Source organism: Heloderma suspectum, chromosome 3 (genome assembly GCF_057233095.1).
Source record: "Heloderma suspectum isolate Gila_16-S chromosome 3, 16-S_ref, whole genome shotgun sequence".
Classification (NCBI taxonomy): domain Eukaryota; kingdom Metazoa; phylum Chordata; class Lepidosauria; order Squamata; family Helodermatidae; genus Heloderma; species Heloderma suspectum.
The window spans coordinates 99833025-99855418 of record NC_139460.1 but is presented as its reverse complement, the minus strand read 5'-3'; the positions used below and the strand labels follow the sequence as shown (position 1 = coordinate 99855418).

Sequence of the window (22394 nt, the reverse complement as noted above, 5' to 3'; positions counted from 1 at the left end):
CCTTGAGGTATTCAGATATCCAGATCCAGCTTAGCCTGATTCACCTCCATATTGGACGTTCAAAAACCGATCAGGCAGGCAAGGGAGCATTGGTTACCCTTAACCAGGCCCAGGCCAACGAGTTATGCCCGGTCAGGGCCTTGCGGGCTTTCATTGAGCACCGCGGAGCAAGTGAGGGTCCCCTATTTTGCCATGCGGATGGTTCACCACTGACAAAGTTCCAATTTTCGGCAGTCACTAAGTTAGCCTTGACCACACTGGGTCTGGGGCATTACCGTTTCAGGACTCACTTATTTCATATTGGGGCAGCCTCTACGGCAGCTGCCATAGGTTTTTCATCCAAGCAAGTGAAAGCGGTAGGGAGATGGCGCTCCAGGGCCTTCCGCTCTTACATTCGCAAGTTGCCTGATGCTTCTTGATGCTTCTTGATGATTTTCTTGCCTTCCCCAATGTTTTATTTAGATGGGATTCGACCAACACCGGTACGGGTGCTCATTTTTGGGCACAGTATGGTTTTTGCAGAGCTTCTACATTGGCCTTCGGATCACAGCTGCAGTTTCCCCAACAGGTGGCGATACAATGGCTCAGCCGAAGGGGTATGCGATGGGATGGTCTGCTCCCCATACTCTTTCAACGAGGTTTGGTCAGTTTCCCTCCACAGGTCCTGGTGTTACACCTTGGAGGGAACGACCTGGGCTACAAGCCTGGAAAGGACTTGATTGAGCAGGCATTGGCCGATCTGCAGACGATCCGACATCGCTGGCCGGGGATGACCATATTATGGTCTTCAATGCTCCCAAGAATCATGTGGAGGGTGCAGAGCAATGTGGCCATGGAAAGGGCCCGGCGCGAGGTGAATAGAGAACTGGCACGTGGGTTGCCTGAGCATGGTGACGGTTGCATCAACCACCTAGGAATTCATTGGACTAGGAGGGAGCTTTACAGGCAGGACGGTGTCCACCTGTCAGACATAGGGAACAATTTATTTGGTCCGATCTGCAAAGGGGCCTGCAGGAAGTTCTTCTGCGCAGGTGGGGGGAGTTTCACAGGCAATAGGCCTGTGACTCCTGTGGCGGCTAGGACGGGCAAAACTGGAAAGGGAGTAGGGTTGGTGTGCACGCAGAGGCACCTTATGGTGACAGGTGACACCTGAGGGCCCCCCGAACGGGTTGTGCGGCTCGGCAGGGGGATAAGGGTTGCCTGGGAGACCAACCCTACTCACTCACCCAGGTGTTTCGCGGCACCGGGTTGGGGGTGACACCGGAAGGTCTACCTCCCCCACAAGGGGCAGTCCAGAGGGATGGTGAGATCACCGCGACCCCTCAGGCTGGGTGTTTTTTCGCCCATGAAGTGTCAGCTACCCGCTGACACAGTTAGATGCCCGTCCTAGTTACCCCTTTGCAAATATTTCAATAAAATGTGGCCCAATTTTCAATCCAAGCTTGTTGTCTGCGTCTTCTTTGACCCATCTCCGCTCGCAAATGCCCTACCCAGCGCCAGCTTGTCTGGCTGAAGGGGGGGGGGGGCCATTGCGGGCGGGTGGGGTGATAAGATGTATGGGCCTCTGATTGGAGCACCCCAGTCGCACCACCATTCAGGGAGGAGCAGACCGAGTTGTCTTAAACTCGATCCCCTCCTTATCTCAGCTCTTTGGCGCGACGCAGCTCCCTCCCACCCTCCCCTTAGCAGTGTGGGTTGTTGCCGGTTGCCCCTTTGGGAGCCATGTAGGAATTTTTTGGCTCACAGTCCAATTGGCCATAGACTGTGAGTCTTTTTTGCCTACGTCACACTGTTATGAGGGTTGAGTGTGTCCTGTAAGGGAATTTAGTCTATATCATTGGTCACATTCCACTTGGCGGTTAGGACGGGCAAAACTGGAAAGGGAGTAGGGATGGTGTGCACGCAGAGGCACCTTATGGTGACAGGTGACGCCTGAGGGCCCCCTGAATGGGTTGTGCGGCTTGGCGGGGGGATAAGGGTTGCCTGGGAGACCAACCCTACTCACTCACCCAGGTGTTGTGCGGCACCAGGTTGGGGGTGACACCGGAAGGTCTACCTCCCCCACAAGGGGCAGTCCAGAGGGATGGCGAGATCACCGCCACCCCTCAGGCTGGGTGTGTTTTCGCCCATGAAGTGTCAGCTACCCGCTGACACAGTTAGATGCCCGTCCTAGTTACCTCTTTGCAAATATTTCAATAAAATGTGGCCCAATTTTCAATCCAAGCGTGTTGTCTGCATCTTCTTTGACCCATCTCCACTCGCAAAGGGTACAGCAAGCACATCATAGCTTAAATGCCTAAGCAAAGTCTTTTAATTGTGAGAGAGGAGGCTCCAAACATAATGAATGCAAAGCAAAGCAAAGCAAAATGCACACAGATGGAGGATAGGGGTGTAAAAACCACGCTTAAAAACGTTATTGATGATAGTTGTGCAGAGAAAAAGAAGAGGCAGATTTAAAAATAAAGGTAGGTAGGAAGGAAGAATAAGAGTACAAAAACACTTAAGGGCAATAAGAAAAGCTTAAACTGAACACTGTGGGATAAGAGGAGACCAGTCTGACAAACAATATAGAGGAGTCACATGATCAAACTGAAGCACATTAAAAATTAGTTTTCATTTGCATCAAACATCTTCTCAAATTATGTAAATGATTGGTAGTTTCCCAAACTTTTAGAACGGTAAAAAGAGCAATTATGAAGTTTCAGGCAAACTGCAAACTGAATGAATGTTTGAGGATCAAGAGCAGATTGTTAATAGCCTGGGTTTTATTGGGAACACTGGATTTTGAACTATGCTTTAGTTCATGGTGCTAAATTTCAAGTGTTTCCCCTATTCTAATTAAAAGATAACATTTAGAAAATACATACAAAACTACTTTAATGTTCTGTTCCTTCACAAAATGCTGTGCTAATATTATCATGTGATAAACATGAACCTATGTGTTTATCAAATCCCCAAGAACCTTATTTAAATAAACTGCCATGTAATTACCATTCGCCATCTGTTCCACCAGGGCCTCAGCTGATCTACTGGTGTCTTGGAGTTTTCTGTACTTCTCAGGCTTTTCTCGTTCTATGGCCTGCAACATGACAGCAAAGTTGAGAATTACACATGAAAAAGACTTTTCAAAATAACCTGCCAAACAAGTACCTAGACCTCATGGGTTGCAAAACTATTTTAAAAGCAGAACTAGTATCTTTTAGAGCTAATCTGGAAAAAAAAAGTCAGCGGTTCACAATGCCTCAGTGCTTCCTGTTTTTTCCATTCATCCAAGTCTCTTCTTTCCTGCTCTGCCCCATCCTGCAGATGTCATAGAATTCAGCCTTTCATTTACCTGTACTTTTATACTCTACCCTGGTTTTGAAGTTGGGAAGTGTACTTAACCTAGCCTTGATGGCAAACTATTATACCAACGGTTACAAGTTTTACTAATACCAAATGGGATAAGTGCTTAATCAATCAAGTTTGATGGTTTTTCTACAATGCCTGATTAAATACTTACATAATTTGTGTAATTTGCATATTTTATTTCCCACAAAATGAGATTGTCAAATGCTGCTTTTGGGATATAAGCACTTTCCAGTAATTATAAGGTTGTGTAAGAAGCACGCTTCATAAGAATGGGAGTGGGGGATACAGACAAATAAAGATACATCCATTCCACAGTGCAGTGAGCTTTTGTAGTCACTTTTCAGTGGAGATCTATGTGTAATTCAGGTTGCAATCCTATGTATGTTTAGGAAGAAAAAAGTCTTGGGGCATGTTGGGAGCTGTAGGACTTTTTTCTGTCTAAACATATATAGGATTGCCTGCTCAGTGTTGTAAATAAACTGAATAAACTTTTAGATGCCTAATCACTACCTATTATACCACTGCCTATTATACCCCACTTTCACTGCTGCTTTGTGTCTTTCCATCATAATTCATAGGCTCCATGTTGACCAGGCAGCTTAAAGACTCAGACTTACACTCAGGCTACTGACCACATGAGTGCTCTCTGAAGCTGAAATATGTTGTGAGGCACCAGCACTGTACACATTTCAGCATGCTATGGCTGTCATCCTGTTTCTCTTTATGTCAAAGAGGGTAACAGAAGTGTTTAGCAACATTACTATTCCATACTGTTACTATTGCCTTGGACTTCCTTATCAGCTTTTCACTGTTCAGATTGGCAGTTAGTGTGGATAATGAAATTTCAGCCAGCCTGCTATGATTTTAGTCAGGAAAGATCAAGACCCCCTTTCCTCCAGCCCCCCCCCCCTTTCCCCTAGAAGTTCTTCTCCTGCTAGAAAAGAAAAACCTGATTTTCATGCACAGTCAATGTTTAGCAGTCAAAGAGTCCAAGCTCCTGGCTTTGTAGGCACATGAACAAAAATTATTTAATATTAACTCCTCACTCTCATTGAAACTCTCATTGATTGTTGTGAAACTATGTGAACTTTCAGAAAAAGTAGTTGCATGAACACATGTTCTTTAATCATGAAACTCTTGTTGACTGCTGTGACCTACATGGCCAGACCACACAACCAGTCTTTTGTCTGGTGACCATCTTCTCTATTTAGTTCAATGCTCTTGGGTTTCTTTCCCCTTACAAATGTTTTATGTGGTTGTCGTCTCTTGTTCCCAGGTGTGAGTGTATCTGGAGAGGAAAAGGCAAATTTCTAAGTGGCTTTCTGCTATGGCCAGTGCAATGTGATAGCTGCAGGGCAGGTGAAACTGAACTTCCATTCCCGTGGAGCAAAACAATAAATAACGTGGATGGACGCAACACTGTTAGCACACATTACCAACATTCCTTCCTGTAAGCTGGAGGTGGGGAACCTGCAGCCTGTGGGCTAGATCAGGCCTATAGCTCAATTTCATCCAGCTCACAGCACTGGCCTACTCTGACTCTTCAATCCCAGCACCCCTTGTCCTCAGAAGGAGCTGGTGGGGAGCTGAACTGCTGCAGCTGAGGAAACACTGCAGGTTTGTGGGTACACCGTAGAGCCAGATAAGGAGCAGGTTTCCAGTGGGAGGAGCTGAACTTGGAGCTGGGTAAGGACCCAATTCTGCCTGGAGGGGGGAAACAAGGTGAGAGATGGTGATCACAAAGAGCGACCATCTTCCCTACCTGGCCATGGTACACTTCAGGAAGTATTTTGCCAGGGGGAAGAAAGGCCCTGGGGGAGGTGATAGCAAGTTTCAAGCCAACCAGCCATGGTTCAGAACAAGCTTCATCCAGAGGGGGGAGTGGTAGCAGTAGCAACCAGCAAGCCTGGCAGCAGGTGGAGGAGAGCAGGAGGGCTCCGGCCATGGGCAGGGAAGGAGCTGCCCATGCCTCCTTCCTCCTTAGGAGGAGAGGCAACAACATTTGGGGAGTTTGAGCTTAGGGGGAAAGGCCACTAAATAATGTGTGTGGGGGTCTATACAAGGTCGAGGTCTATACAACTGTGCTTAGTTTACTGTTGGCTCCAACCTCCAGTAGATTTATCCCATGAGTCACTGGCCCTTTATAGCAAAAACGTTATTCACACCTGCTGTAAGCAGCTGAATGTCGCAAAGCAGACTGAGTAGCACAGCTGCCAAACAGCTCACCAGGAAGGAAATATAACCTGTCCAAAGTGAGGAGCTGCTTCCAAGGCTAAGGTACTGTCTCAGATATTGAAAACTGATCATTATCATTATCATTATTATATTTCAATCCTTCCTCTAATTTTTAGTATTCAGTATCTGCAAATGGATTACTGAGGATATATAGAAATGATAACAAATAATTTACAGTACTGCTTTATACATCTGATTTTGCATAAGCATAAAATGTCATATGAAAGGAATATTAAACAGCATAAAATTGTATATTAAAAAACATAGTACTACTCAGCAATTTTCCACACAACCTCACAGCCTTGGTTCCTAGAGTCAGGACAGGGCAGGGCTCCTGTGATAGTACAATTTTTTTTCCCAATAAAGTTCTTCTGTATGTAAGGATCTTATCATTCAAATATCATGTTCATATGACAGAATACTGATTATCATTACACATGTAAAAAACTGAATCATGCATAACTTGACCCTTTTGGTTTGTGTTTTTATAACTGGCATTTGCCATTTGTAAATATGCTTGTTGATTTAAGTTGCTGGCAGCTACTTCACACTTCTGTTTCCATTCTCAAGGAGGAAGGGGGAAGGAACATAAAAACTGTGTTCCTGGATAAAACCATCTAATGCACATTCTGTCCCAATAGTGGCCAGCCAGGTGCCCAGGGCATGATAGTGTTGGTACTGGTATTCTTTGTCCCCATTACCTGGTGTTCAGAGGTATACTGAACATGTAATTTCCATTTAACTGTAATAGCTGATGAATTTGTATGAAATGTCAAAGTAAGTGAAAGTTTTTGCCAAACTCTGGTTTTTAAAAATTGCTTTACTTTTCCTTCCTTTTTGTACTGTAGGGTCTACACTGTGTCTGATACATTTTTATAGCACTCACTTAACAAGTCCATCCTTGCTCCATTGTCAGTATTTAGGATAAGGTGATAGTAAGTTATGTCTCAAGAGCCATTTAAGAATTCCTCCTCCATAACCCCAGGCTAGAGAGCCAACATGTAACTATTTAATATTTGATAGTATGTAGTCAAGCACGGGCTGTATTTCAAGAAAAGGGTTTGACAGAAAACTTGTTGCAGAAATCTAATGCAAAGTGTTAAGTATATGAATATTTTCCTACATAAACTTTTTCTCTCAGGTCTGACAGGTTCCCTTCTTTTCTGTATATTGCAAACTCGGGACTCTGGAGTACAGCTTCTGAGCGTGTCATCCAACTGTGAAGTTCTGTTGTATCAACATCAAACCTAAGATCAAGAGAAAAATAAAATCTGTTCTTTACACAGAGTACTTCTAAAAGCAGCTGTCATAGTAAAGGCTTACACCACATGTTTAAATCAGAAGTATGAATTAAAAGTGAAAAACCATTAAACTATACAACAAATACAAGGCTCTAAAATTTAGTCTATTTAGAGTCTCAAAAGTCTGCATATCACAAATGACTGTCAACGTAGAAGCTCCTTATAAACGTACAAATGCATTCTAATTCAAGAGGTTATTCTGCTTATACAAAGATGCAATTGAACTCTAGTTTATATGCTGAATTTCAGTTTTAAGGTATTGCTTTTGTTTATGTTAATGTAATTTTTTTTCTTTTAGTGAATATCACCTCACACTGTATCAACGAAAGATGGATGCTCCTGTGGCATAACAGAGTGAACTGCTATCTGCGGAGCAAAATTATGTAATTCTAGTAGTGAAGGCACAAATGTTTATGGTCTTCTGTGGATCTTAATCACATATTTGGATTTCTGGACATGTCTGTTAAATAAATGACAGGTATATGAAAAGTTTTGATAGATCCATAGAAAAAATGATATTGCACCAGATGTTGAGCAGTTCAACCACTCTTTGAAGAATGGGAAAAATATGAAATAACCTAGTTTGTGCTTTAAAATGGGATGTGATTCACAAAAGCATACTCTATTACTTTGAATTGAGACCCATGCACAGTAATTCCAGTCTGCAGTATTATTTTGAAATGTTTTGGAAAAGACATCCCTAGAATATTTTAAAGGGAAAATTGAGCTACTGTAGATAATTCCCTATTCAAAAATAGAAATTTCTCCACAACAGCTCAGTGGGTAACCATGAGCATTAACCCGGTCATTTTGGGTGTGCCTTTGTCCAAAAGCAACATTGCAAAAGAGACTGTATTAGGTCAACTCAACTCAAGGCATTCGCAAGACCTGAATGCAAATAATTCATTACTTATTCGTATTTTGCTTCTTACAGTTTCTGTTTCCTTTCTGACTTCCGTTAATTCTCCCCTCTTCTCTCTGACTTCTTTTCTCCTCACCTTCTTCCTTCCTATTGTAGTCTTCTAGGGACTGGAAAGGAAACTGACCCCCGCCCCTCTGGAAAGGGACACTGGTGTGGCAAGGAACCACAGTATCAGCCCCATCCACATGGTTGCTCCATCTTGATGTGATTGGAGAAGTATGTGGCAGGGTTATAGAAGAACAGCTTCAATGCTGCTGCAATAATGTAGGTATGAGCAAATTTGTGAGTTTCACTTTCTTCTGCATTGGATTTTTTTAAATCTCAAGTTCTTCCAAATATGAAGAACTTTGCAAATTTGGTAAATTCTTATCAAAAATGAACTGAAACTAAATTCTCGCCTGTCTGCAATGGCCAAGTTCAATAGGTACAACTATACCCAGCATGTAGAGGACCATACTGTATCTGCCTGCTAAGTAGCTGGTAAAGATGAGGAGTCTGTCAGAAAAAAGAGGTGCCAACCCTAATTCAGCACTAACATGGTTGAATACACAGGGATTCAAATCCAGGCTTTTACGAGCTGAGCACTCAAAGCCCTGGATAGATGAATCTGTCAGTTTCGGCTTCTCCCACATTCTATATTTTTAAATCTCAAATTCTTTTGTCCCAAACATGGAGAACTTTGTGAATTTTAGTAAATTCTTATCAAAACTGTACAGAAAATGCATTCTCAACCATCCTTACAATGATGTATTAATCATGGATCAGATGAAGTTTTCAGTGGCTACAATCTTCTGTTGGATGGTTCCCAAGCCAAACTGTCAGAGTGTGACTGTCAGCTATTATTTATTGTTCTGAGCCAGGGGTATTATATACGAAGAATATAAATATTGTTACAGGAGAGCTGAAGATTACATCATAAGTAAATCCTTGATGTTTGTTTTAATAATTATCACTATCCTCGATTATAAGTGTTGATAAATCAGCTGTTTATTTTTAGAGGGCAAGATTTATCTAAAATTCACTAAATACGAAGACACTAGATGGAGCACCTATCCTGCTTTAATGAGCTTTTCCTTTTATAGAAGGATACACAGGCAGCTTCACATCTACTCACTCTGACAACTAAGCTTTGTACACTGACATGGAATAGTATACATACAAAGCATTTTTTACTTGTGATGCACAAAGGAATTAAATGTTTAGAACCCTGTTTTCTAAAGTGTGAAAAACATTCATTGTTCTCAAGTATTTTATAGGTTCTAAACATTAGATGGTAGAGACTTAGGCAATCCATCTATGCTAGATTATGCAATATAAACAGGCAGTTTCTGTCATGGGCATTTTCTGCGTTGCCCTAAATGGAGAAACTGAAATTCCATACTTACCAGTAAATCTCTGTTCCTCTTGAGAGAAGGAACACAGCGAGCGTAGGGAAAGACACTCACATTGGGCCAGTCACTTCTGGAGGAGGATGTCCCCCCGCCCCCGCAAAACCTCCAGACACTTCAATGATGAAGCATATAGGGAAAAATAAAATACCCCCCCCACACACACAAGCACACACATGCACAAAAGATAGAGGAAAAATGACGGAGTGAATGAACTTAACCAGTAGAGGCTGAAAACACTAACCCAGACCTGAAGTCTCCTACAGGAACTAATAGAAGAAACAAAACCTTATCGGACAAAGAAGGATAGAATGTACACTTCCAGCCCTTTCAAAACAGGAAGTGGTGCTGGGAAACTAGCCATTCAAGGTAAAAACTACATCAAAGGTGGAGACAGAAACTGATCTCCCTAAACGTAACCGAAGCTGAACCAGCCCTATCTAAAGGGAGAATGGTCAGAAAAACAACAGATCCCATGTTCTTTGGGATATTCATACCTACTTCATACCACAGGCCAACTTTGTGTAAGACTTGATATTGACATACCCACCCCACCCCACCCACACTACATAGCCATCTATGTAGAGACTCCATCAGGCTACCACACTGGAGGGCAAGGATCTGGCTTCAAGTAGAAGTGTAATTGGTTGGTTTTTCAAATTCCATGACACTATCATCCTCAGCGAGCTCACCATCCATCCTGTCAGAAGCATCCAAACCATTTGGAAAAGAAGCCTGGGATTCTGGAGGGCTCAGAGAGACATCTGGTAGCTCAGCAGGACCACCCTACCACAATCACGACATCATTTGACCTGAGTGGCCTGTGGAGGATGGGTCAGACCTGATCCTTTTGTGACTTGATGGAGATACATGTGCTTGAGGTAAGTTAGCTCTGCTGGATGAGGGGGGGGGGATGTTTCTATCCCAGTCTTCTGTGTTTGGACCTATAGGACAGACTGGTATAAAATGGGCATAGTTTCTTGAGTGGGATTGACAGGAGAAGTGAGAATGCTGGCAGCTCCTGGATCTGCAGCATTCCCTGTGACTATAAGGAGAGGGGGACAAGATTTATCATCACTCCTATGGCTGTGACTGTCCCTAAAACAGGTATAGGAAGAACTGCCCATATCCCTGACAGGGGATCTATCTCTGGAGGCATTATTTTCAGCTCAGGGAGTAGAAATGTGTGCTCAAGGCAGTGAAATAGTGGCTTTAATCCATATAATGAACTCAGGATAAACACTCTCCCTCAAGAAGTGGAGGAGTAGGGGAGTTTTTATCCTTCTTGTTTGCTCTAGAAGCTATAAAAGATGTGGAAGCAGAAAGACTGGACACCATCCCTCCCTGCCCCATAGGAAAAGTAGTAGGTGTTCCTTCTATTGGGTACTCAGGTTTCTTTCTGTGCAGTTGTGACAAGACTGTGTGTCCTGATGACTGGAAAATAGGCTGCAAGCTCCAAAGCCAAAATGATGCTATTGCTGGCTAGCATGTTCCCGGAGTGTTATCTATGCAGCAGTAGCCCTTACATGCTCAAATCCCACCAGCTCTTGTGGTGTGGGAATAATTAAGGCAACTTGAGAGAAACAATTCCTCCCCCCGCCCATCTCAGTCAGTCAGCCTGTGTGTGCCAGTCTCTTTCTCCACTTTGGTCCATTTATTGACACTGCCTTTCTTTTTCTTCTTCCACTGGACTCTTGGAAGTCATCAGCCCTGCTGGAGTCTGCTTACCCACACAAAGGCAGGAAGTCATCTAAAGGTTGAGGGAGAAGCCCCTTCTCCTGTGGAAACTACCTTCAAGACTTGGAGGAAGGGACTCTTCTCCATGTTATCTGTCCTCCTCCACTTGAGAAGGGAAACTTGGGTCTCATTGCACCAGCTTTATACATAAGACTGAGGATGTGGGACATGTTTTCCCAAGATTATTGCAAAGGAGCTTGTATGCAGTAACTTATTATAGCCCACCAATATTGTTTCTGGTCTCATCCCATCCCATCTTTATCTTTTTGTATTGACCTTAAGAAAAACAATGCATAGTGCTTCCATATGGTCTTGCAGTCAGGTACTGGCAGACCCAGATCTCTTAGCTTCAGCGACATTGCAGACCCTACCATGGGACCAACTGCTGCAACAACTTCTCTTCCTCGCCCACTAAGAATATTAGCAGATGTTAGTAAAGAAGAACCGTTGGCCTAATATATTTCTATTTTCAGATTGTGGCTCTTCCTGTAACATTTGAGGGTAAATTGGATAGAGCCTCTAAAATTCCTCTTTACATCTCCAAAGCCAGCACATTTTCCCCATGCAGTTTTCCTACACGTGAGCTACCAAGGGAAACTGACAGCTGAATGTGAAACTCGCTTTGCATTCAGCTGGTGATTCTTTATGTAATGTCCAAGTTTGCTCTTAGCAACCTACAGCAGTACAAGACCTTATACTAGGGGTGGGGAACCACATCTGGCCCTCTGACAGCTACACCCCCTTCCCCTGGACCCACCCCATTTCCTTCAGCCCTATTCTACTTCCCCCAACTACAGATAGTTTAGTGGTTTCCTGGTTTTGTGCAGTTTTTCCCCTATTCTAAAAGACTGAAATGCCTCTCCTAAGGCTTAGTCACTGGCAGTAAGAACTTCAAGCTACAATATGTGGGTAGCTTTTGTATCTTTGGCCTGCCCCCTTCGCCTTTGATCCCTTCCATTACTGGAATGCAGCCCCTGAGAGCGTCTCTGAAATTGAATTTGTTCCTTGGGCTGGAAGAGGTTCCCGATCCCTGCCTTATACTGCAAGAGCTGGAACTCTGTACGTGCACAAGGGTGTTGTGCAAAGTCCCTATACACTGGGAATATTTTGTATGAGAAAAGTTATAGGAAATGGCTTGAAACAATGCCGCTGTTGTTTTACTATATATGAAACGTTATGACAAAATTGATATAGTGGGCTGCAGGACTTGGCTTAGAGTCAGAATGCCAGCATAAAGATGCAACTGCTCTAGATGTGCCAGTGCTAAGACTCAACCACACCTGCTGTGAAACCGGAAGAATGAGCTACGCTAGGAAGCCTGCTCACCATCACTCTACAGGCTTTTTCTGAACTACCATTACTGGTGTATTTTGAACAATACTTTCCTGAAGTTATACAAGACAAAATGTCAATAATATTAATAAAATATAAGAGTATCATTTAGTTCTTGGTAGCCCCATCAAGAGCATATAGGTAAAAATAAATAGAACAAAGAATAAAAGGAACATGGTGGTCAGAGTCTACTACTGGCCACCCAATCAAGGAGAAGATCAGGATAAAACCTTTGAAAAGCAAATCCCAATGTTTCAAGGAAGCATGATGTAGTAGTAATGGGGGACTTCAATTTCCCCGATATTTGTTGGGAGACAAATTCTGCAAAACATGGCCCCTCCAGGAAATTCCTGACTTGTGTGGCGGATAACTTCCTCCTACAGAAAGTAGAGGAAGGAACTCGAGGATTGGCTATACTTGACTTGATCCTAACCAACAGAGATGATTTAATGAGTAAAGTAGCACTTATGGGAACTCTGGGGGAAAGTGACCATGTTATACTTGAGTTCTTGGTTCTAAAGGAAGCAAAAGCCGAGTGTAGCCAAACACTCCGGCTATTGGGCGGTATAGAAATGAATGAATGAATTAATAAATAAATGCGCACCCTGGATTTTAGGAAAGCTGATTTTAATAAACCCAGAACAATGATCAGTAAGGTCCCATGGCAAACGACTCTAATGAGAAAAGGAGTCCAAGATGGGTGGGAGTTTTTTAAAAAAGTAAATTTTAAAGGCACAATTACAAACAATTCCAACAAGAAAAAAAGGTGGAAGACAACGGAAGAAGCCAATGTGGCTTCACAAAAAGCTTAGAGATGACCTGAAAACAAAAAAGGACACATATAGGAAGCGGAAGGAAGGCCAAGCTACAAAGGAAGAGTACAGGCAGGTAGAACAGAATTACAGAGATGGCATCAGGAAGGCTAAAGCTGAGAATGAGCTGAGGATAGCGAGGGATGCTAAAAGCAACAAAAAAGGCTTTCTTCAGATACTTGCATAGTAAGGGACAGAGGAAAAAACAGGTGGTTCAGCTACTAAATAAGGATGGCAAAATAATAACAGATGACAAAGAAAAGGCAGAATTGCTCAGTTCCTACTTTGGCTCAGTCTTCTTCCAAAAGAGCATCTGTGAGCCCCCTGGCAAAGGCCAAGTACAGGCTAAAGGGGAAGGATTGCAACTTGAGAACGATAGGCACATGGTCAAGGAACACCTCATTACTTTGAATGAATTCACATCTCCAGGGCCAGATGAACTGCATCCTACAGTAATAAAGGAATTGGCAGAAGAACTCTCAGAACCACTGTCTATTATCTTTGAGAAATCATGAAGGACAGGTGAAGTGCTAGATGACTGGAAGATGGGGAATGTTGTCCCTATCTTCAAAAAGGGTAAAAAGGAGGAACCTGGGACCTTGAGACCAGACAGTCTGACATCAATCCCTAGGAAAATTCTGGAGCAGATTATGAAGCAATCAGTGTAAGCACCTTGAAAACTATGCACTGATTACTTAAAGCTAACACGGTTTTGTCAAGAGCAAATCCTCTCAGACTAATCTGATCTCATTTTCTGATCAGGTAACCTCCCTTGTGGACTGTGGGAATGCTGTGGACATAAATATACCTTGACTTCAGCAAAGCTTTCGACAAAGTGCCCCATGATATCCTGATTAGCAAACTAGCTCAAAGTGGGCTAGAGGAAACAACGATCCAGTGGATCCGCAGTTGGCTACAGAATCGGACTCAAAGAGTGCTTATCAATGGGATCTTCTCAAACTGTGGAGAGGTAATGGGTGGGGTACTGCAGGGCTCAGTCCTGGGCCCAGTGCTCGTCAACATTTTTATTGATGACTTGGAGGTAGGGATGGCGGAGAATTTCTCCCCGAAACTTCGGGGGGCCGAGTGCCAACATGTTTGGCCCCCCGAACAAGTTTCGGGGAGAAATCCTCCGAACCTCCCCACCCCCCAGACCCCCCCCAGGACGGGACTTACCTTCGCCGAATGTCCCTCCCAGCGGCGGGTCCGGCCGGCGGTTCGGCGGGTTTTCGAGCGGGGCGGGAGCGGCAGCAGGTCTTTCGACCGGCTGCCGCTGCCGCCATTCCAATGAAAGAAAAAAAAAACACGCCCCCATGATAGGCTACGTGACGATTAACGTAGCCTATCACGGCTAGATCTGCAAAGTCAGCCGTGATAGGCTACGTAAATCGTCACGTAGCCTATCACGGGTGACTTTAAAAAAAAAAAAAAAGCACGTACAGATAATGGCGGCCCCCATAGGGAGCCGCCATTCCCGTTCCTTATTTGGTCGCTGTAGTCTACGTAAATGTTTACGTAGACTACTGCGAAAATAAGGGCAATGCTATTTGCATTGCCCTTATTTTCGCCGTAGTCTACGTAAACATTTACGTAGACTACAGCGACCAAATAAGGAACGCGAATGGCGGCTCCCTATGGGGGCCGCCATTTGCGTACGTGCTTTTTTTTTTTCAAAGTCACCCGTGATAGGCTACGTGACGATTAACGTAGCCTATCACGGATGACTTTGCAGATCTAGCCGTGATAGGCTACGTTAATTGTCACGTAGCCTATCACGGGGGCGGTTTTTTTTTTTTTTAAACTTCCAAGTTCGCGGCCAGGCGAGGCAGGAAGCCTCCTCCCCGGCCTGAATTTCAGCCGGGGCGAGGTGGGAAGCCTCCCCCCGGCCTGAATTTCGGCCGTGTCGAGGCGGGAAGCCTCCCCCCCCGGCCTGAACTTCGCGGGGGGAGCAGCGAAGCGCCTTCCCCCCACCACGAACAACCTTCGATGAAAGGTAAGTCACTTTCGTCCACCCCTACTTGGAGAAGGAGGTGCAGGGAATGCTGATCAAATTTGCAGATGACACCAAATTGGGTGGGATAGCTAATTCTTTGGAAGACAGAAACAAAATTCAAAGTGATCTTGATAGGCTGGAGTGCTGGGAAGAAAACAGAATGACATTTAAGAGGGATAAATGCCAAGTTCTGCACCTAGGAAAATGAAACCAAATGCACAGTTACAAGATGGGCGATACTTGTCTCAACAATACTACAAGCGAGAAGGATTTTGGAATTTTGGTAGCTCACAAGCTGAATATCAGCCAATAATGTGATGTGTCTCCAAAAATGCAAATGATATTTTGGGCTGCATTAAGGGAAGTATAGCTTCAAATCCCGGGAAGTACTAGTTCCCCTCTACTCAGCACTGGTTAGGCCTCATCTAGAGTACTGTGTCCAGTTCTGGGCACTATACTTTAAGAAGGATTCAGACAAGCTGGAGAGGGTTCAGAGGAGGGCAGTGAAGATGATCAGGGGACTGGAAACAAAGCCCTGTGAGGAGAGACTGAAAGAACAGGGCATGTTTAGCCTTGAGAAGAGAAGACGATATGATAGTGCTCTTCAAGTACCTGAAACGTTGTCACAGAGAGGAAGGCCAGGATCTATTCTCGATCATCCCAGAATGCAGAATACACGGAATAATGGGCTCAAGTTACAGAAAGCCAGATTCCAGCTGAACATCACGAAAAACTTCCTGACTACTAGAGCAATAAGACAATGGGACCAATGACCTAGGGAGGTAGTGGGCTCTCCCACACTGGAGGCATTCAAGACGAGGCTGGACAGCCATCTATCAGGGATGCTTTGACTTGGATTCCTGCATTGAGCAGGAGGTTGGACTCGATGGTCTTGTAGGCCCCTTCCAGCCCTACTATTCTATGGTTCTGTTAATATTCAGGCGTTCTTCAGCTGTTCAAATACAATAAATTATAAACCATGAAGTAGAGCAGTGCAGACATGGGAACATTTTGCAAAATATTTTATCCCTGTGGAGGGTGCATCCCCATCTCTGCAACTGTTTGGGAGAGGGCTTTGAAACAGAGTGAAACTTTAGTAGCCCACATGAAGTGTGGGCAATGTTTTCTGCCCTCACTCTTGTTTGGCTTGTTGACATCAACGTATGTGATTGTAACTGTGATGTCATCATTCTGGCTATGTGATCCTTGATTGGTTGGATTGTTTAGCCAAAAAACCCACACCCACTGTCAAAATAGTACTGAATCAGCTGATAAGAAGATCAGCAAATAGGAGCAAAGTGGTGTAAAATAAGGTACAAGTTGGTGCATTCAGAGAAAATTTGTGGGCTGGGGGAACAAAATTCCCTTTTTGCACCCGCTCCAATATTCCCCCTCCAACATTCCATCCTTACCATAAAGTCTTACATAGAATTAAACAAACAAACACTGCTATACCGATAATGACAAATTAATGACTTAAAGATAGTCGTAAACATTTAAACTTCCAGTTAATTTTGATTCAAATGTTCTCTCAAGCTCTCACTTTTTCCAATTCTCACCTTTTCCTAATTTCTGAATCCACAACAATTTGCCTCTTCTTTTGGGGTGGAGGTGGTGGGAGCTCCTCTTTAGCATGCTTAACCAGGATTTGTTCTCTGGTGGTCACCATAGTTACAGTTTCCATTACTGTTGTCTGTGTTAGTGATGATGTCTGAGTGGTAGCAACAGCCTGTGAAATCTGTAAGAAGTATTGAGACGGAGGTCACACATTGCTTGAAAGACTTTAATAAAGACTGTTTGGAGTGGCAATAGAAAATAATGAGAAACTGCTCTTCCTTGTTCACAGGTTGACCTTCAGAACAAAACAACACTGTATTGAACTCAAACCAAATTGTTTTATCTGACTCATGGTAGGTGAATAAGACATATGAAAAAGTCAATATCAAAATCAGAAGGAAACCTAAATAGAATGTATTTATGGTACTTTTTATATTAATTCATGCAAACAAAGGTGAAACCCTGATGTTCAGCTTTGTGAAACAAATTACAAAATATGGATGTATGTATTCATATTCTTTTGTTTCATAAGCTGGCTACTTCAGCAGAGAAAAGGCATATACTTTAGAAAACTAACTGAAATAAAAAAGAAACCGTTACTCATTCACAAGCATTCAGTTTATTTTGTGTTTTTCTAAACTGACTGTGCACATTTTTACTAATGAAAATGGAGCATTCTTGATTGCATTAATGACTCTTTTTCCTATACCCCAGAGCAACATTTTCCTGATCCACTTCTACAAGAAAATGAGATACGTCACTGTGGTTGAACACGAAAGGGTTCTTTCTACAGCCATCATGCTATTTAAAGCTTTCCTGATCTCAATTTGCCATAAATCCTAATGTTCCACAGGCCTATGGTCTTTCTGATGCTTTCCTGGCAACCCCAGTACCATGACATATCAGCTGGGGAGATTCTGGCCTAGTTTACACAGTAAAATCTAATTCCATTTGAACAGCTGCATCTCCACCTTTTTACATGGGAAAATGTTAGTATGAACAGTAAGAGGGGAATACAAGGATACATTTGGCAGCAATTTCCATAATCATGGCACAATCATGATAATGCTGGGAATTACTGAGGCTGTATCTCTGTATAGAAAGAAAAACAACAACAACAGTGGAGGAACCCTCAACAGGTGCTAGGAAAACTGGTTATTGCTGTGAGCCTAAAACATTTTGGGTGTGAAATAACTTGTCACAGGCAACTTTTCCATGGCTTTCATCTTCCACATTTGGTGGGGGCAGGGAGGGGGAGTGGCTACCCTTTATGTCCCCAAATGGTTCTCAGAATGGGGCATTCTGCAAAAATCTAAATGGAAGGCTGCAAGTCAATGAAAGATGCAAGAGCTCTAGTGAGTTCCCATCCCCTAAAAATGACAGCCCCATCCCCCCAAATTACTGAAATATTATCCTACAATTTCACAGTCACAAACTGGGAAAGAGGCATCATGACCCAACCTGGCCCCATGTACCATTTTCCCTGTGTGACCACATGTTCATGTGTCATACTGAATATGTAAACCAGTAATATGGAAAATCCAGCCTTCAAGCCACACCTTCTTAGAGGAATCCCTGATGTTATATCTGATCGGAGATCTCCCCTGGAGGAATCCCTGTCCCTCCAATCTGAGATCGGAGATAATTCCCCCGTGTGCTGCTCCCCTCTCCCAACAGTGAGGATGCTAGCAGCAGGGAATTTGACTGGTACCGGGAGAAATGGCTTTGTGTGGTGTGCACTGCCCCCATCACAACACTGTGCAAAGATGGGGACTCAACTGGCCCTGGAAGGAGCAGTTGCTCTTCCCGGCAGCACCATCTGAGTGGCTCGATTTGCCCCATGAAAACTAGGGATGGCAGAGAATTCCCCCACAGATCTCGGTGAGGCCAAATGCCAGTGCATTCGGCCCCCCGAAATCTGTGGCAGAACAGCCTGCCCCCCCGCCCCCCCCGCGGATCCCTGCCGGGACGAGACTTACCTGGGGCGGATCTTCCGGGTGGCGGCGGCTCCGGTGGCGGCTTCGGCAGCTGGTCTTCCGACCGGCTGCCGCCACCACCATTTGCAGTCTTGTGTAAAAAAAACAACAACGACGATGTGATAGGCAACGTAAAGATTTACGTAGGCTATCATGGCTGGGTTTAAAAAAAAACCAAAAACCCGCGTACGCAAATGGTGGCGGCTACAGCCACCACCATTTGCGTTCCTTATTTTTGGCCATCTTAGTCTACGTAAATATTTACGTAAATGCAAAAATAAAGGGGATACATGAAGAAAGGGATACAGCTGGCATGAAGAATGTAAATATTTCCGTAGGCTAAAAAGGTGAATGAAAAAGGGACGCAAATAGCGCCCACTACGCTATTTGCGTTCCCCTTTATTTTTGCTGTCATAGTCTATGTAAATATTTACGTAGACTAAGACAGCGAAAAATAAGGAACGCAAATGGCGGCAGCTGTAGCCGCCGCCATTTGCGTACGCGGGCTTTGTTTTTTTTTTTTTCCCCAGAGCCCTCCACGGCCAGAAATCCGGCTGCGGACGGCTCTGGCCTGGCTGGGCCTGGCTGGCTGCTCCATGGAGCTACTGCGGAGCACAGCCGGCCATCGAGGATTCTGGGGGGGAGGAACGGATCGCCTCCCCCCCACCATCAACATAATCCACGGAAAGGTAAGTGACTTTCGTAAATCCCTAAAACAGACTCAACCAGTGCTGGGAAAAATAGTAGCAGCTAAGCCCTTGTGGGTGGCGTGCCCCATGTGAAGGCAGGAATTTGACTGGTGATGGGAGAAGCAGCTGCTCCTCTCAGCGCCAGCTGTATCCCTTTCTTCATGCTGAGAGGCACAGCACTTCATGCCTCAAAAATGGAGAAAGGCAACATGGGCAGGATGGGGTGGGTAGGATAATGATGTGACTGGGTACAGCCATGCCCACTGACATCATCCATCCCATGGAGGCTGTAGGTGGGGGGGAACAATTTGACCACCTATATAGTTTTGGTCCTGCATCCCTGATGTAAATAGGCCCTATGAAGATCTCAAACAAAATGATTTTTTTCTACAACTTTTCTGACAATTTGTCAACTGTAGCCTGAACAAGTGCTTGTTATTACTCTGTGTCAGGCTGGGGAACCTCTATCCTGCGGGGGTTCCCCATCTGTCGTCTTACAGCATGTATCCCAGTCAACATATGTTAGATGTGTCAAATCATAGTGCACAGAATGCTGTGGTTTATTTATATTTCAAAACAATAAAAATAATGTATAGCTTAGCCAAGGAAAAAAGAGAAATGCAGTATAATGTGCTTCGAAAGTAAACTTGGCTATTAATTTCAAGGCAATATTTATCTTATTGAAATTGTGAAATGGAGTTCAGAGACAGAAATAGCCTTAGGAACATGAATGATCTCAGAAAAGTATTAGAGATCAGTAAACCACCAATGGCCCAACTCAGATTAGCTTGGTAATAAACTGAGAAACGCAAAGGATCAGAAAATGGCTCTGCTCACATCCAATCCAATCAAAATTTGACACAGCTTTCTCCTAACCCTGGAAACCCTTGGCAACCAGCAAATGTGGAGGTTTGAAACTCCCCTGTTTCCTTGCTGCCAAAGGCTTCACATAGGAAGGAAAGAGAAAAACTTACTCACTGCCCTTTGTGGACCAAGTCACAAAAGGCAACAGCTAGCCTGTTCATCCCCTTCATGGATCACTGCCTTGTTGTGGCGAAGGGGCTTGCGTAACTCAGTGAAGCCATAAGCTATGCCGTGCGGGGCCACCCAAGACGGACAGGTCATGGCAGAGAGTTCTGACAAAATGTGGTCCACTGGAGAAGGAAATGGCAACCCACTCCAGTATTCTTGCCAAGAAAACCCCATGGAACGTATCACAAGGCTAAAAGATATGATGCCGGAAGATGAGCCCCTCAGGTCGGAAGGTGTCCAATATGCTACTGGGGAAGAGCAGAGGGTATTTCCAAGTAGCGCCAGAAAGAGTGAAGCGGCTGGGCCAAAGCCGAAAGGACACTCAGCTGTGGATGTGTCTGGTGGTGAAAAGAAAATCCGATGCTGTAAAGAACAATATTGTTTAGGAACCTGGAATGTCAGATCAATGAATCAAGGTAAGCTGGAGGTGGTCAAACATGAGATGGCAAGATTGAACATCGACATCTTGGGAATCAGCGAACTAAAATGGACAGGCATGGGCGAATTTAATTCAGGTGACCATCATATCTACTATTGTGGGCAAGAATCCCTTAGAAGAAATGGAGTAGCACTCATAGTCAACAAAAGGGTGGGAAAAGCAGTACTGGGGTACAATCTTAAAAATGATAGAATGATCTCAATACGAATCCAAGGCAAACCATTCAACATCACAGTAATTCAAGTCTATGCCCCAACCACTGAGGCTGAAGAAGCTGAGGTTGATCGGTTCTATGAAGACCTACAATACCTTCTAGAACTAACACCAAAAAAAGATGTCCTCTTCATCATAGGGGATTGGAATGCTAAAGTAGGAAGTCAAGAAATCACCGGGATAACAGGCAGGCATGGCCTTGGTGTACAAAATGAAGCAGGACAAAAGCTAATAGAGTTTTGCCAAGAGAACATGCTGATCATAGCAAACACTCTTTTCCAACAGCACAAGAGGCGACTCTACACATGGACGTCACCAGATGGTCAATATCGAAATCAGATTGATTATGTCCTTTGCAGCCAAAGATGGAGAAGCTTCATACAGTCAGTAAAAACAAGACCTGGAGCTGACTGTGGCTCAGATCATGAGCTGCTTCTTGCAAAATTTCGGCTTAAATTGAAGAACGTCGGGAAAACCACTAGGTTCAGGTATGACCTAAATCATATCCCTGATGAATATACAGTGGAGGTGAGGAATAGATTTCAGGGATTAGACCTGATAGACAGAGTGCCTGAGGAACTATGGACGGAGGTCCGTAACATTGTTCAGGAGGCAGCAACGAAATCCATCCCAAAGAAAAAGAAATGCAAGAAAGCCAAGTGGCTGTCTGAGGACGCTTTACAAGTAGCTCACGAAAGAAGGGAAGCGAAAAGCAAGGGAGAAAGGGGAAGATATACCCAACTGAATGCAGAGTTCCAGAGAATAGCAAGGAGAGACAAGAAGGCCTTCTTAAATGAACAATGCAAAGAAATCAAGGAAAAAACAGAATGGGAAAGACTAGAGATCTCAAGGAGATCTTGGACTGGAGATCTCAAGGGAACGTTTTGTGCAAAGACGGGCATGATAAAGGACAAAGAAGGCAGGGACCTAACAGAAGCAGATGAGATTAAGAAGAGGTGGCAAGAATACACAGAAGAACTATACAGGAAAGATCTGAATGTCCCTGATAGCCATGATAGTGCGGTCACTGAACTTGAGCCGGATATCCTAGAGAGTGAAGTCAAGTGGGCCTTAGGAAGCATTAGTAACAACAAAGCTAGCGGAGATGACAGTATTCCAGCCGAGCTATTTAAAATCCTAAAAGATGATGCTGTTAAAGTGCTGCATTCAATATGCCAACAAATCTGGAACACTCAACAGTGGCCACAAGACTGGAAAAGGTCAGTTTACATTCCAATTCCAAAGAAGGGCAATGCCAAAGAGTGTTCAAACTACCGCACAATTGCGCTCATTTCACATGCCAGCAAGGTGATGCTCAAAATCCTACAAGCTAGGCTTCAGCAGTATGCGAACCGAGAACTACTGGAAGTACAAGCTGGGTTTCAAAGAGGCAGAGGAACTAGAGATCAAATCGCCA

The 22394-nt window shown here is 44.0% G+C and overlaps 1 protein-coding gene across 1 annotated transcript in view; it reads right to left on the bottom strand.

The window, feature by feature from the left end:
* DMD (dystrophin) overlaps positions 1 to 22394 on the bottom strand; it is a 1907270-nt gene that overhangs the window by 1152740 nt on the left and 732136 nt on the right. Inside the window, exons 16-18 of the mRNA XM_084843968.1 lie at positions 16631 to 16809; positions 6710 to 6833; positions 2992 to 3079 (exon numbers count right to left, since the gene is read on the bottom strand). Coding sequence (XP_084700094.1) covers positions 2992 to 3079; positions 6710 to 6833; positions 16631 to 16809 — 391 coding nt within the window. The remainder of the gene's footprint in view (positions 1 to 2991; positions 3080 to 6709; positions 6834 to 16630; positions 16810 to 22394) is intronic.